General features: G+C 44.1%; 1 protein-coding gene across 1 annotated transcript in view; it reads right to left on the bottom strand.

The window, feature by feature from the left end:
- PLD5 (phospholipase D family member 5) overlaps positions 1–13,032 on the bottom strand; it is a 320,538-nt gene that overhangs the window by 21,996 nt on the left and 285,510 nt on the right. The window contains exons 7-8 of the mRNA XM_014519571.2: positions 8,871–9,010; positions 5,410–5,575 (exon numbers count right to left, since the gene is read on the bottom strand). Coding sequence (XP_014375057.2) covers positions 5,410–5,575; positions 8,871–9,010 — 306 coding nt within the window. The remainder of the gene's footprint in view (positions 1–5,409; positions 5,576–8,870; positions 9,011–13,032) is intronic.

Raw genomic sequence — 13,032 nt, 5'->3', positions numbered from 1 at the left:
CCCCCGCCGCTCCCCCCCCCCCCCCGCCACTCCGGGCTCAACCCTGCTCCCCCTCCCTCTGTTACTCCGGACTTGGCCCTGCTCCCCATCTCTGGGTTTGGCCTCACTCCCCCCTCCCTCCACCGCTCCAGGTCTGGCCCTGCTCCTCCATCTCCTCCCTTGCTGCTCTGGGTCCCACCCTGCTCCACTCCACTCCACTCCACCCCTTTCCACTCTGGGTCTGGCTCCACTCCCCATCTCCCCCCACCACTCTGCATCCCACCCTGTGTGCCCCTCCACCCCTGCATCTGGCCCCGTGCATCCCCCCATCTCCTGCCACTCCATCCCTTGCCACTGCCACTTCCCAGGAAAAGGGGGGGGGGCACATTCCCCTTACCCTTGGCTCTCCTGTGCTGTGCCCCGGATGACCCATTGGGCTCTGATTGCCCCACAACCTGGCTTGGACCACCCAGGTCATGGGGCAATTGGAGCCCAGTGGCTCCTCCAGAGGCACGGCGCCGGGGAGCCAAGGCGAGGGCATGTGGCCCCCTGGACTGTGCACAGGGCAAGGTCGGGCTGGGATCAGCCTCTGCTCCTTGCTTCACTACTGCTGCTTTGGCAGCAGCATGGCACAGCGCCGTGTGCCTCACTGCCCAGCCTGCCCAGAGGCAGGAGTCACATGGCGCCACACCACACCACTGTCAAAACAGTGGCAGCAAGGCAGGGAGAAGAGGTTGAGCCCATCCTGCAGCTGCAGCCTGCCCTGGTCCTGTGCATGGACTGGGAGGCAATGTGCCCCCGCAATTGGCTCCCCGGCATGGCGCCTCTCAGGCTCCAATTGTCTCATGACCCAGCCGGGCCAAGCCAGGTCGTGGGGTAATCAGAGCCCAGTGGGTCATCCAGTGGCATGGCATGGGGGAGCCAAGGATAGGGGGAATGTGGCCCCCCTCCCCTGGCTCCCCTGTAGTGCAGGCAGTGGTGGGAGCCACCCATCCATGGCCCTGGAGGAGCTGCTAGGCTCCAATTGCCCCATGACCTGACCCACCCTGAACGCAGCCCATCCCCCCACACAGGAACAGCCCAGCATAGCCCCAACCCCACCACCCCCACTCCACAGGCCTTCCCCGGCTGCCCGCCACAACCCTGCTCCCCTCTCCTCCCCTCCATCTCCTCCCCACCTCTTCCCTCTGTTCCCTGATGGCTTTTGTCGGGGGTGGGTGTGGCACGGTGTGGCACAACGGTTCCCTTGCCCCAACCTCCTCTACCCCCTCCCCTAAGACCTGGCTCAAAGTTGTGCCTGTGCCTGCGTGGGCCAGCCAATCACCCCCTGCCCTCTCGGCGGTGCATGCGCAGTTGGCCCAGAGCATTACAGACAGACAGACAGGCGGACTAAGGCTTTTATTATATTAGAATTTTGTCTTCTTTTCACCATTCAGTGCTTGACTTTGTGTCTTACCTACCAAACACAATCCAAGCCCTGCTCTGAAGTCAGAATTCCTCAGAAGCTTTCCTCTACTGCTTATCATTATAGTGTCTGAGTGCTTTACAAACATTGATGAATTTATCGTCAAACACCTCTTGCAAAATAAGTAATGTAAATCTAATTTTAAAGGCAGGGAAACTGAGACATAGAAAGTTTGAAGTTAAAGATATCTAACAATTTCAATGTCCAATTGAAACATCAAGGACCTAAGTTTTTGGAGTACTAAGCCTTAAATAGTTTTCTGTATGTTCAAAGCACAGCTCCTGTGGAGTCCAGTGCCAGCTGTAAATTCTCAACACTTCTGTAAATCAGATTCCAAGGTTTCAAATCAGGTATCCAGAAGCACAAAATTAACAGCTACACATAAAAAGTCTGGTTTAGTTATTATGTGTAGCATCACACAGGAAATCTATAGCTGAGGCAGGTAGCATTCAATAGCATTTAACTATAAGACCATTCTTCATCTTTTTTTAAATTGCTTGCTTTTTGACTATGCATTTTGCAACTTCTGCAACAAATGAGGCAGGCGGTCTACAAACATCTTCTTTCACTACACAGTCCTCGGAACAGGTCCCTACTGTGCACTAAAAGCAGAAGGACCCTTCAGAAAAAAAATAACTTGCTGACTAGAAGAATGTCAAGCAGCTGCAGTGGTCTTCACAGCATGCTCTCCAAAAGCATGACCCTTGTCTGTTTTGTGTCTTCTATTCTCTTACCCTCTCACCACCTTGTCCAAATCTCTCTTTCTCCATGGTGCCTAATTCAAACTCAGTCTTCACTCTGACTGTCTCCCAACAGGGACAAATAGTATACCAAAGTCTGCTCGCTTTATTTTGGTGAAAAGCCAACTAATGCCATGTGGTAGCCCTAATACCTACACATCTAATTCAGGAGAGGAAAATGGAACGTGGCTCCAAGAGGTTACCAAGGAGCCTAATGAAGTTGCAAGCATGTATTAGTGCTTTGAGTATTGCCTTTCAAGAGCATCAGTTTGAAAAGGAAAGAAAACATTTAAAATCAGAATTAAATTGTATTTATAAGAACTATTTGGATGACATTCACAGATAAGGTGGCATACTACCTTAAGTCTGCTCCTCTGAGAAAATCAAAAACTCAGACTTCTTTATCCATCCATAAACAACTTATCAATAATCTCAAAAACTGGAATGCCTTACATTTAATTGTATAAAGTTCAGAGAAAAAATGGACTTTACATTTTTACTGCCCCAGTGAAAATGTATGAGCAGACATATAGAATAATGAAAGCAGTCTTTTCCCACATTGCATGACAGGCCAATGTTTAAAGGCCCTGTAGTTACCAAGCCCCTCAGGGCTTCAAGCCAATATGTTTCCATGTGCCAACTGACAATATAGATTTCGTTAAACACAGACCCAGAATTGAGAGGAAGCCAATTTTTCAGAAGTTCAGAAAATGTAACACTTCTACCCTATTATTATATTGTATTTTCCTATTATAACACATCAACTCTGCCTGGAGCCAGAAATGTACAAAGAAAATAGAATTACGGAGGGGGGGAGGGGGCTCCACATTTGGTTCAGTAAGCAAATACTAGAGGTGCACTGATACATGGGTCCAATATTGGATCAACACCAATATAAAGAAAATTTACTATACTGGAAATCGGCCATATCAGGCCAATAATCTGCATGATAAATGACCCAAGCATGTGTATAGCGCAGCACAGATGACAAGGAGTACAGCCCAGCAGTGTGGAGAGCTGCCTCCAGCTGGTAAGTCTGGTGAGGGGAAAGAGGGGAGGGGAGGGGAGGGAAGGGGCAAGGGGAGCAGATCAAGGCCCCTGTAGGAAGGGTAGAGAGGGGCTGGAGCTGGAGCGTGGGGCAGAGGTAGATGGCTCCTGGCGCTGCGTGCTGCTCAGCTGGGAGCTGCTGGTCCAGCAGCTCATCAGGCACTCACTTGCTCATCCCACAGCTCCTGCTGCTTATCTAGGAGGGCAAGGGGAGGGAGGGGTGTGTGTTCCCGGATCTGTGTGGGGTGGGATGGGGCCGGCGCTGTGTCAAGCTCTTCTCAGCAGGGCAGTGTGCACTGGGCTGGGCAGCTGCGGTGCTGGGAAGGGGCTATTGTGATTTTGTAGCTGCAGCACCCTTCCATAGCCCACTCCCAGTCTCAGCCCTCTGCCCCGATCTGCCAGTGGGGCAGCTAGCAGAGAGCTAGCTGCCCCACTGAGCATTGGGGCAGGGGGCTGGGACCTACCTCATCCCTGCAGCTCCCTTCCCTGCAGCTCTTTCCAAGTCCCCTGCCCCTGGTCAGGAAGCCAGGGCAGGAGCTTCCTGCTGCCAGTTTAGGGGGACATTGTCCTCATCCCGGCAGCAGGCAGCCCCTGGGGGCAGGTTGCAACATCCCAGCCCTGGCCAAAAGACAGGTGTCTCCTGGCCAGATACTCTGCCAGCCCCTGGGTTAGCAACTAGGGAAAGCCTAAAACTCCCCCTGGTGGCGGCAGAGGCTCATTTGCTTGTGAGTAGTTTACTGGCAAGTAAACTGATCCTGGATCAAATGCATAGGTAGATGCACCTTCAGGGTGTAAAACTCTCACAGTGTTAATACATCTGTTTTGCAGTTGTTATAACTTAGTTAAAGAGAAGGATTAAAAATATTCAAGACTTCAGCCCATGATTAAAGACAGTTATCCTCAAAAATGGTTTGGAAAGATAATTCTATTCCTTTCCAATATCCTTCGGTGACTTTCATAAAGATGAATATTAATGAATAGCTGTGTGAAACTTAATGCCACATCTACCATAATTCTGCCCCCTTCTGCAAGTATGGCATATGTGGTGTTAACTACTTCTTTATGCATTGCATATATAATAGGGCCAAGTAACAGTTGCTTTGGCATTTATAAACTTGAATTTATTGATTAATTTTCATGTAAAATCTGCATTAAGTTTTCTTAGATTTCATGCTGTTTTTCTTTTTGAAAAAGAAGAAAAATAAGTGCTGATATAGCTGCCTATTAAATCAAGTTACTCCACATTTAAATGAGCAAAACCATGATGTCACAATCACTTTTAATAAATGGACAATTTAATAAGATACATAATTATGGACATTTGGTTCTGCTTCTCCACGAGAGAACAGATCTAGTGATTTAACACTGAATGGAGAGCTATCTTCTCACCTGACAGTGGCTCCATTTGACGAGTTAGTGTTTGCAAAGTACTTTGAAGATTAAAAACATAATTTACAAGTATTTTCCTCTTACCCATGTGAATCATAATGAGATGCTGGGAGGTTAAAGTTAGGACTTCGTTTTGTTTAACTTAGATATTTTAAAAATCACAACTTTCCCAATGCAGTCATTTTTCTATAGATGTCACCTGTATATAGGCCCTTTAAAAAAATGGCTCTGATGTTTAAAGAGAAAATGTTAAATAGCGGCATTAAATATGTTTATCTACCTTGCCTTAGAAGAAATATATCATTGTGCTGGGACCTGTACAAATGAATAAAAGGAACAATCCCTGCCCCATAGATGTGCACTAGGATTACCATATGTGTGATTAAGGTCCAAATTCTGCACAACTCTTACAGAAGCAAAACAGCAATTAAGAATTGTGACAATAAAATGAAACAAACTTTGATATAAGGCATCACATTGAGCCTTGTAAGTGAGGTGAACATCAATGAAGTTCATGAGATAACTTGGCCACCCTGATTCTATGTTGTATTTTACAGAGAACACTAAATAGGCAATAAAATATTGCACTTGCAGAAGGCAGTTAATGACAGATAAGATTATTGGCAGTTTGTTAAAGACTACTGAAGTAAGACAAGTGAGTTGTTCTTCTATCACTATGCCATGACATTTTAAGATTTTCAGTGTATCACATAAATTTAAAATATCCATTTTAAGTATTTTTTAACATTGAAAACAGGCTTATTCCAAAACAATGTGGCTTATACTTACAACTTTTAAACTACAGCTGGGAACTTCAGTGCAAATAGCTTTAAGAGAGGAAACAAAGTTAAACGTAAGGGGATCTGTGTCTTTTGAGAAACTTATGAGGAGTCGTACTTTAATACTTCGCAAAGCAAGTACTTCTCTTATCTTCCCATCCAAGTACGGCCAGTACCTGTGGAGGAAACATGCAATTCATTCAGGTAAAATTTTTTTAAAAATGCAAACCCAAACAAACCCCCAACTCAGACTTTTATTCAAGCAACCACAGGCAATCTAGGGAAAGCTAAGCAAAATGTGAACAGCATTCATATATAATTATGCGGGGAGCAGAACCTGCTTGAGGGGAGTCTAGCTGAGGTGGTCTACCACATCCTTGGCTTTCTCTGTAGTAAGACAGCAACCCTGGGGGCAGTAAGATCCTGTTAGCCTGTGGGCAAGCACATACACTTTCTGAGTGGATGCTTAGCAAGCTGCAAACATTAAAGTAAATTGAAACATGTATGGGATTTTTCTTTGCACAAGGTGTGCTGCTTGCCCAAGCTGCACTCCTGCTTTGAATGCAGGAAAGAGAGCTTCCACATCCTTCCTTTAGCTCCTAATTTCATCCTCTCTCTCCCTCTTGCTGAGACCTCTGGTCTAGGACCATAACAACTCTTCAGCAGTTCCTGCAGGGGCAAATGAGAGATACCTCAGTGTAGAGTCCTCATGTCCTTTGGCAGGGAATAAGGGTAGGTACTTGGTCACATGAGGGTGTTCCCTTTTCTACCCAGTTGCTGAGAAAAATAATTCTTATTTTAGTGCAGCAACTATTTTTATGGCATACATTTTGCTGATCATGGTCCACAATGCTGTTTGAGGGTCTAGAGATCCCCTCCTCTGGAGTGATTAGTACAGGATGGGGAGCAAAGAACAATGGACATGTCCATTAGTCTCAGGAGATTTTGTAGAACATAACCTGAGAAGGTATTAAGTGTCTCACAGAACTCCCCTGTACCAGAAATGACATTAAGTGGTAGGAACATAGGCTAGTAGAGTTGTGGAAGCCACAGCAATGACTTTAAAACCTTACTCCTGGGAAAACAAAAAAGGCCCCCTCTGTGTAGATAAGCCTATGCTTATCTACAGAGTTAGTTTGAAATAATTCTCCATGGTGGAATCCTGTTTCACCATGGAGAACACAGAATACCAGCAGTCTTCCTATGCCTGAACAAGGGTGTTTGTGTCCAAAAGCTTGCAAAGAACAATTTTTCAAACTATTTAGCTTGAATGATAAAAGATACCACATTTACCCAAAGAACTTTGTCTGCCTGTGTAACAAAGCTATGACTTTTTCCAGGAGGAGCATCTCCAGATTGTATTAAGTAACACATGTTAAGCTATCACAGGACTGCTCTTTGGAGATAACACAAGTTCAAGACTAGCACAGTGCAGGAGTTGGGACCAACAATCAGCTGAATGTTGGTTCTAGCCCCTGCATTGTGCTGAAGTCTTGAACTAGTATTATGTCTGTGAAGCAGTCCCACAACCACTGAATATGTGATTGTCAGTCCCAGCCCTGGCCCACATCAGTGTCTTGAACCCACTCTGGTGTAGTACAAACCTGGTTTTTAGGAGCTATAAACATGGGAGGGCGGAGGTCTTGAAACAGCTCTGGTGCAGTTTCAGGGCTGGTTTGAGACTCTGACATGGTGCTGGGGATAGGATAATTGCATATCATGTTAGAGTCTTGAACCAGCCCTGGGACTGCATATCATGTCATGTCATCAATGATCTGCATATCATGTTAGAGATTGTGGTAAACATTACCATATGACTGCTCAGAACATGTGCTAACTTTTAATATGGTATAGCAATACTTACTATGATTTATATAAAACACATGCTAAGTGTCCTGACTGACTGCAACATGGCCCTAAACTGCTGAATACATCAGGCAGGGGGAGCAGCATCTGCCCTTCTGCAGAGTGGCAAAAATACCAGTCTCTTCCACAAGAGCAGTGCCAGAGCTGCTATGGCCATTACAGATCCATTCTGTTCTAAACCATGACAACCTGCACGTATTAACTTTCTCCAAAACAAGAATGTGGTGCACAAACTTCTCCTGCTTCATCTTAGCCAAAAGGAGGCTGATTTTGGAAGGTCTGAAGAAGTCCTATTATCTGATTTTTCAGTTATAAAAAAGGTGTACATAAAAAATAAGAAGGCAAAGGAAAGGAAAAGAAAAAGCACAGTTCAGTCAGATTTCACAAAGAGCTCAGAACCCAAAGGCTCCCAATTAAAGCACATGCCTGCAACCACAAGCTGTATAAAAACCCTCTGCTCTGAGCAAATGACACTAATAAGAGCTGCTGACTACTGGGCAGTTCTCCAAACCTGGCTGTTGTGTCCAGGACAGCAATTTTTTTTATTACAACCTGGCATCCGTTTCTCAGGTCCTGAGCACTTTTGAAAATCTGGGCAATTCATAGGTTCTGCTTAAAATAACTGACTCTTAAATAGCTACAATGTGATATGGTTTTAAATGCAGTCTGTGCTGAGTTTGAAACATTTTTTAATAGAATTATGGCAGCTCCCATATTGTTCATTAGAACTCTCAATATGTTATCTCCTCTCTCTCTATCTTAACACACATACACATTCACACACTCTCTATCTCCTTTTGGTATTCAGAGGCTGCCAGCAACCATTGATCACATCAGGGTACAGAATGCACTAGCATGAGAAATACAATTAAACAAGTGGGCTCTTCTATCACATGCCTGGGTATCACATACCACAGTCAGGACCTTTCAGGTAATCACACTACATATATTTTGATCTCCTTCAGTAGGCCAGTTCACATTTTAGGATCCAGAACTAGAAATTTCCTTTTAAGTTGCAGTTCTGCTCCCATTTAAAGCAATGACTGAACTCTCAACTTTCAATGGGTACGTCTACAAGAGACATTTACTGAGTAGCTGACTAATTACTTATGCAGTAAATGTTACAGATATTCCACTGAATAAAAAAAACTCTGCAGCAGTGCAGGTGTAAATACTGCCCTGGCCGGCTGGGCCATGAGAGTGCTTCAGTGCAGGGGCTGCCTGCCAGCTAGCCCCTCACTGAAGCACCCTTGTGCCCCAGCCAGCCCTTCTGCAGCATGTTGAATTGGGGGGAGCAGCCCTGGGCTGGCAGGCTGACACCCAGGGACCCCTGAGAGCTGGGGTGAGCTGCCCCAGTTCAACGTGTTGTGTTCCTAGGTGCGTGTGCTGATGCAACACCTGGGAGCAATAACCTCCAGAGCAGTAAGTGCCAGAGTTTATTCAAGCACACTAATAGTATGTATAGACACACCCAATGAGTGCAAAACTGGGCCCTAAGAAATCAACCCAGAGGGAGTAATTAAAAGACCCACTAATTTTATTCATCAATGGTTGTTCAATTTCATTTCTGCAATGTGTGGAAACTGAATTTGGACTCTTACTAACCTTTTAGCATTAGTGTCAATGACAATTGGCAGGTAGTCCATGACAGCTATGTACACAAACTGCTGGGCATCATCTATCACATTGTAGATAGCATCAATATCAAAGACTCTGTCTTTGGGGCAAAATTGCTTGGGAGAATTCTGTGAAGACAAATGATCAAATGTTACATTTCAAAGTTGCTTTTCTAAAAAAAAAATCATGTCGCAACAAAACTTTTAAGCAGTATTACTTTAGCAGAGACAATCCACCACTGTTATGTTAAACTATTCAACTGGGATTTCCAGAGGCATAAAGGGGAGTTATTTGCTTAACTCCCCTTCAAAGGTCTTCTTCCAGTGTAATGATCACAGTGTTCAACCCTGAAAAGCATTTTTGCAAACAAAGTAGCTCTACCTGAGAGGAAGCTCTTACATGATATAACACAGGACTTTTCTCTAAAGGATATATTAGAAAGAGGTAGAATTATCTGATCATTACACTCTCCAGGCACATCATTTTCATATAAGTAATTAGTCTTTATTAATTTTACCCTATTTAAAATAGCATGCAATGTAGCTATTTGCTAAGAAAATCATTGCTGTTCAAAGTCTCTGCTGCTGTGTAAGAATCTGAGATTTCAATACTACCTCTTTCATGTCATCTACAAAATCACTCCCATTTTGGAATTGGCTAGGCAAGTGGTGAGTCGTGATTTCTTTTTTTTTGCTTAACTATCCATTGTGTTACCTCAGCTTACAACCACCTCCTCCTATTCTTATTGACTCTAGAGAAATTTCACCAGAACTTTAACAACTTCCATGCCTCCATCAAACTAACTCTGGAGCACTCCATCCAGCAGAGTCATTTCCTAGACCCTGGGCACTACAGTAAAGAATTTGCAATGGCCGTGTTGCCACCACACTGAATTGGACACCAACCAATTGCCTCAGCTACCTTCACGCCACCAGTTTTCACCCTAAAGGCACCACTAGATCCACTGTCTATAGCCAAGCTCTATGTTACAACAGTATGTGCTCTGATCCCACTGACCAGGATGAACACCTTAAGGATTTGGAGCAAGGAGTCCTACAATTACAATACAATCCCCAAAGTGTAGCCACTCAAATCAACAAAGCCAGACTTGGACCTTGCTCCAACCTTCTACAATACCAACCCCAGGAAAAGGACAACAGAATCCCTCAGGTTGTTACCTGTTTCCCCAGCTGGAATACCTTAGACACATCATTATTCACCTCCAATCCAGGATGACCATTTCAAGGTAGTCATGGCAGACAAACCAGTCCTAACTTACAGACAGCCCGCCCCCACCCCCCCAACCTCAAATGACATCTCTCAAACAGCAGACTAACTCCCATCCTTACCAAGTACCAAGCCTTGCAATGGACCCAAATGCCTGCTGTGCCCCCAGCGTCAATACAGACCACATCATCACTGGACTGGAAAACAAAGAGTGCAACATCCAAGGTTCATTCACCTGCAACTCAAACAATGTCATATATATCATCACTTGCTTACGATATCTGTCTGCACTGGGCAGACAAGGTGGTCTCTATATGTAAGGATGAATGAACACTGATCTGACATCAGCTGCAGAAAGAGACAAAGGCTTGTGTCAGAATACTTTCACGTCCCTGGACACTCCATAACTGATCTCAGGATTGCTGTTTTCAGGCAGCAAAATTGTAAATAACAGTTTAAATGGGAAATTGTGGACCAAGAAATTCACAACCTGGAGTATGTTAAATATGGTTTAAACACAGACTATGTATTTTAATCCTAATACCTTGACTGGCCTTTATGACTGTTTTGTTCCTTGTCTTTGTATGCTGCTCCCAACACTGTTCCTTCTCCCCCCCCACCCCCGCCACTATCCTCCCCTCTCCCCTTCTTCCCATCCTTCCTCTTTTCCCACCTTTTGTTTTCAAATCATTCAGTCCATTTCATACACTGTTTTATGCCTTCCTTTCACAGCATTTGATGAAGTGAACTCAAGTTCACAAAAGCTTGTGCGCGCTCTCTCTTTCTCTCTCTCTATATATGTAATTTAGTTAGTTTATAAGGTCTATATCTACCCTGCCTTGTATCCTGACATCTAAATTTCTCTTCTTTGTTATTTCTCCAGATTCTACTTAGCACAATCATATCTGGTTCTTGACTGGGGTCCCCATGTGTTACTACTGTATTACAAACAAATATGTATAAACCTTTCAAATAATTTTAGGATAACAAAAACATTGGACAGTTAATGTATAGAGCACCTATAAGAATCAAGCCCTGAATTCTTTTTTTTTTCTTTTTTAAAAAAGGAATTGGATTGCTTTATGTTTCTATCAGCCAGTCAGAAACATAATGTGCAGTTGCTAAGCAACCTCATCATAATGATTCCTGATTAGAGAATCATTGATTTATTGTAATGTTTGGATCACATAGAGAAAGAAATATTGTAAGAGATGTGTATTTTAAAGATAACGTATTTGAATTTGGAAAACAAAGTAGAAAATAACAAAACTTTCCTTAAGTTGACAAATTTCTGTTACTCAAATCTGTTTTTCTCAGGGCACACTATACACAATTTAATTTTATCCATATAGGACAATGTTTCTCTCTAAAAAATGTCATGGGTAAGTTAGTAATAATTAACAGCAATAGACAAAACTGTTACAGAATACACTGTTGCACTCTCTCTGATGATCTAGAGATTTTCTGAGCTCAGAATCATGTATGCATATATGATTTGTCAACTGGGATTATGGATAACTAATTGTGATCATGAAAGAGCCAATGACACTTCTTTCAAATTTAGATGTGCGAGATCCTCAATCTGGCCAAATACTAATTTGGACAACTAGCTTCCACTTGCCTAAATAATTAATGCAGCTTCAATTGCCTACTGCATTTTCCTCCATTGCACTTCTTAGACTTTTGTTTCATACTTCTGTGTGCTGGTAAACTACTGGCAAGCTCTGCAGCATCACGGGGATGGGAGAGAAACAAGATATTGAAAATACTGCTTCCAAAGTGATTCAACTTGTAACAACTCTCCTGGATTTACCCTAACTGCCAAGCCCTTCAGCATGTATATGAAGCTACTCAAAAAGACCGTTTCAGAACCAAGGACAGCTCATTGATGATACACAGTTAGATGTTTCTAGCTCTACAGCCCCCTATAATTTCATTTTCTGCCCCACGGAAATGTTTGTAGATATGGCAGACGGATGTGCTGCAGATAACAAAATTCAGGGGGTCAGTGATGGGGTCTCAGTGAGGGCAGTTTTAGCTAGATCCTATTTCATCTTCAGTGCCACTTACGTATCCATGCAAAGTGCAGTTTTGGGCACCCAGTTGGATTTCAGATTCTACATCCACCCAATGGCTTTTATGCACCCTGCATTTAATATCAGAGGAAAAGGATAAAGGGTGGTAGGACAGTTTCTGCCCTACTGGAGTTTGAGATAGAAGACAGTGCCCCTTCCTTCCACCGCAGACAGTCCCTTTAGCTATCTTGCCTCCAAGTCGCCCAACCTGTCATCTTGTCTTGGGTGACTAGTGGTCTAGTTCCTTGAGGAAGGCTGGAGAGCCTGCTGGGGAATGCCTTAGCCCAGGGGTATAGGGGCAACCTACAGCATGTGTGCCACAAGTGGCGTGGGCAGCCTGTGTGTGAGAGACACATGGCAGATCAGTGTGGGGAGAGGGAGTAGAAACAGAGCAGCAGATCAAGCAGGGGAAAGGAGATCAGAGTGGCACTTAGGGAGGACATGGGGATCATGCACTTAGGGGGCTCTTGTGGCATGCCTGCCAAAAAGGTAGGCCCCCACTGTCTTATACCATGGTCTGGTAGTTACAGCACTTTTCTGGGAAGTAAGAGGTGCAGGTTCCCTCTAGGTTCTGGGTCTCCCATTTCCTAAGTGTCCTAAGCACTAGCATAGTAAGAGAAAAGGTAGGAAGGCCTTCTTCATCCTCTTCTGAGTACATTTAGGAAATCTACTGTCAGTTTAATTCAAGCCCATGCTATTTTCTAAATATGGTAGAAAAGATGCCCCCTTCCCATTTATTCAGAGTGCACCATTATCTACCATGTTATAATTTTGTAGCAGAAATACAGTATTTTGCACAGGTTCAGAATCTCTAGCCAAATTATGCTACAGCATTCTGGAGAGACTTG

Source organism: Alligator sinensis, unplaced genomic scaffold (assembly GCF_000455745.1).
Source record: "Alligator sinensis unplaced genomic scaffold, ASM45574v1 scaffold534_1, whole genome shotgun sequence".
Lineage (NCBI taxonomy): Eukaryota > Metazoa > Chordata > Crocodylia > Alligatoridae > Alligator > Alligator sinensis.
This window is presented reverse-complemented; position numbering and strand designations above follow the sequence as displayed.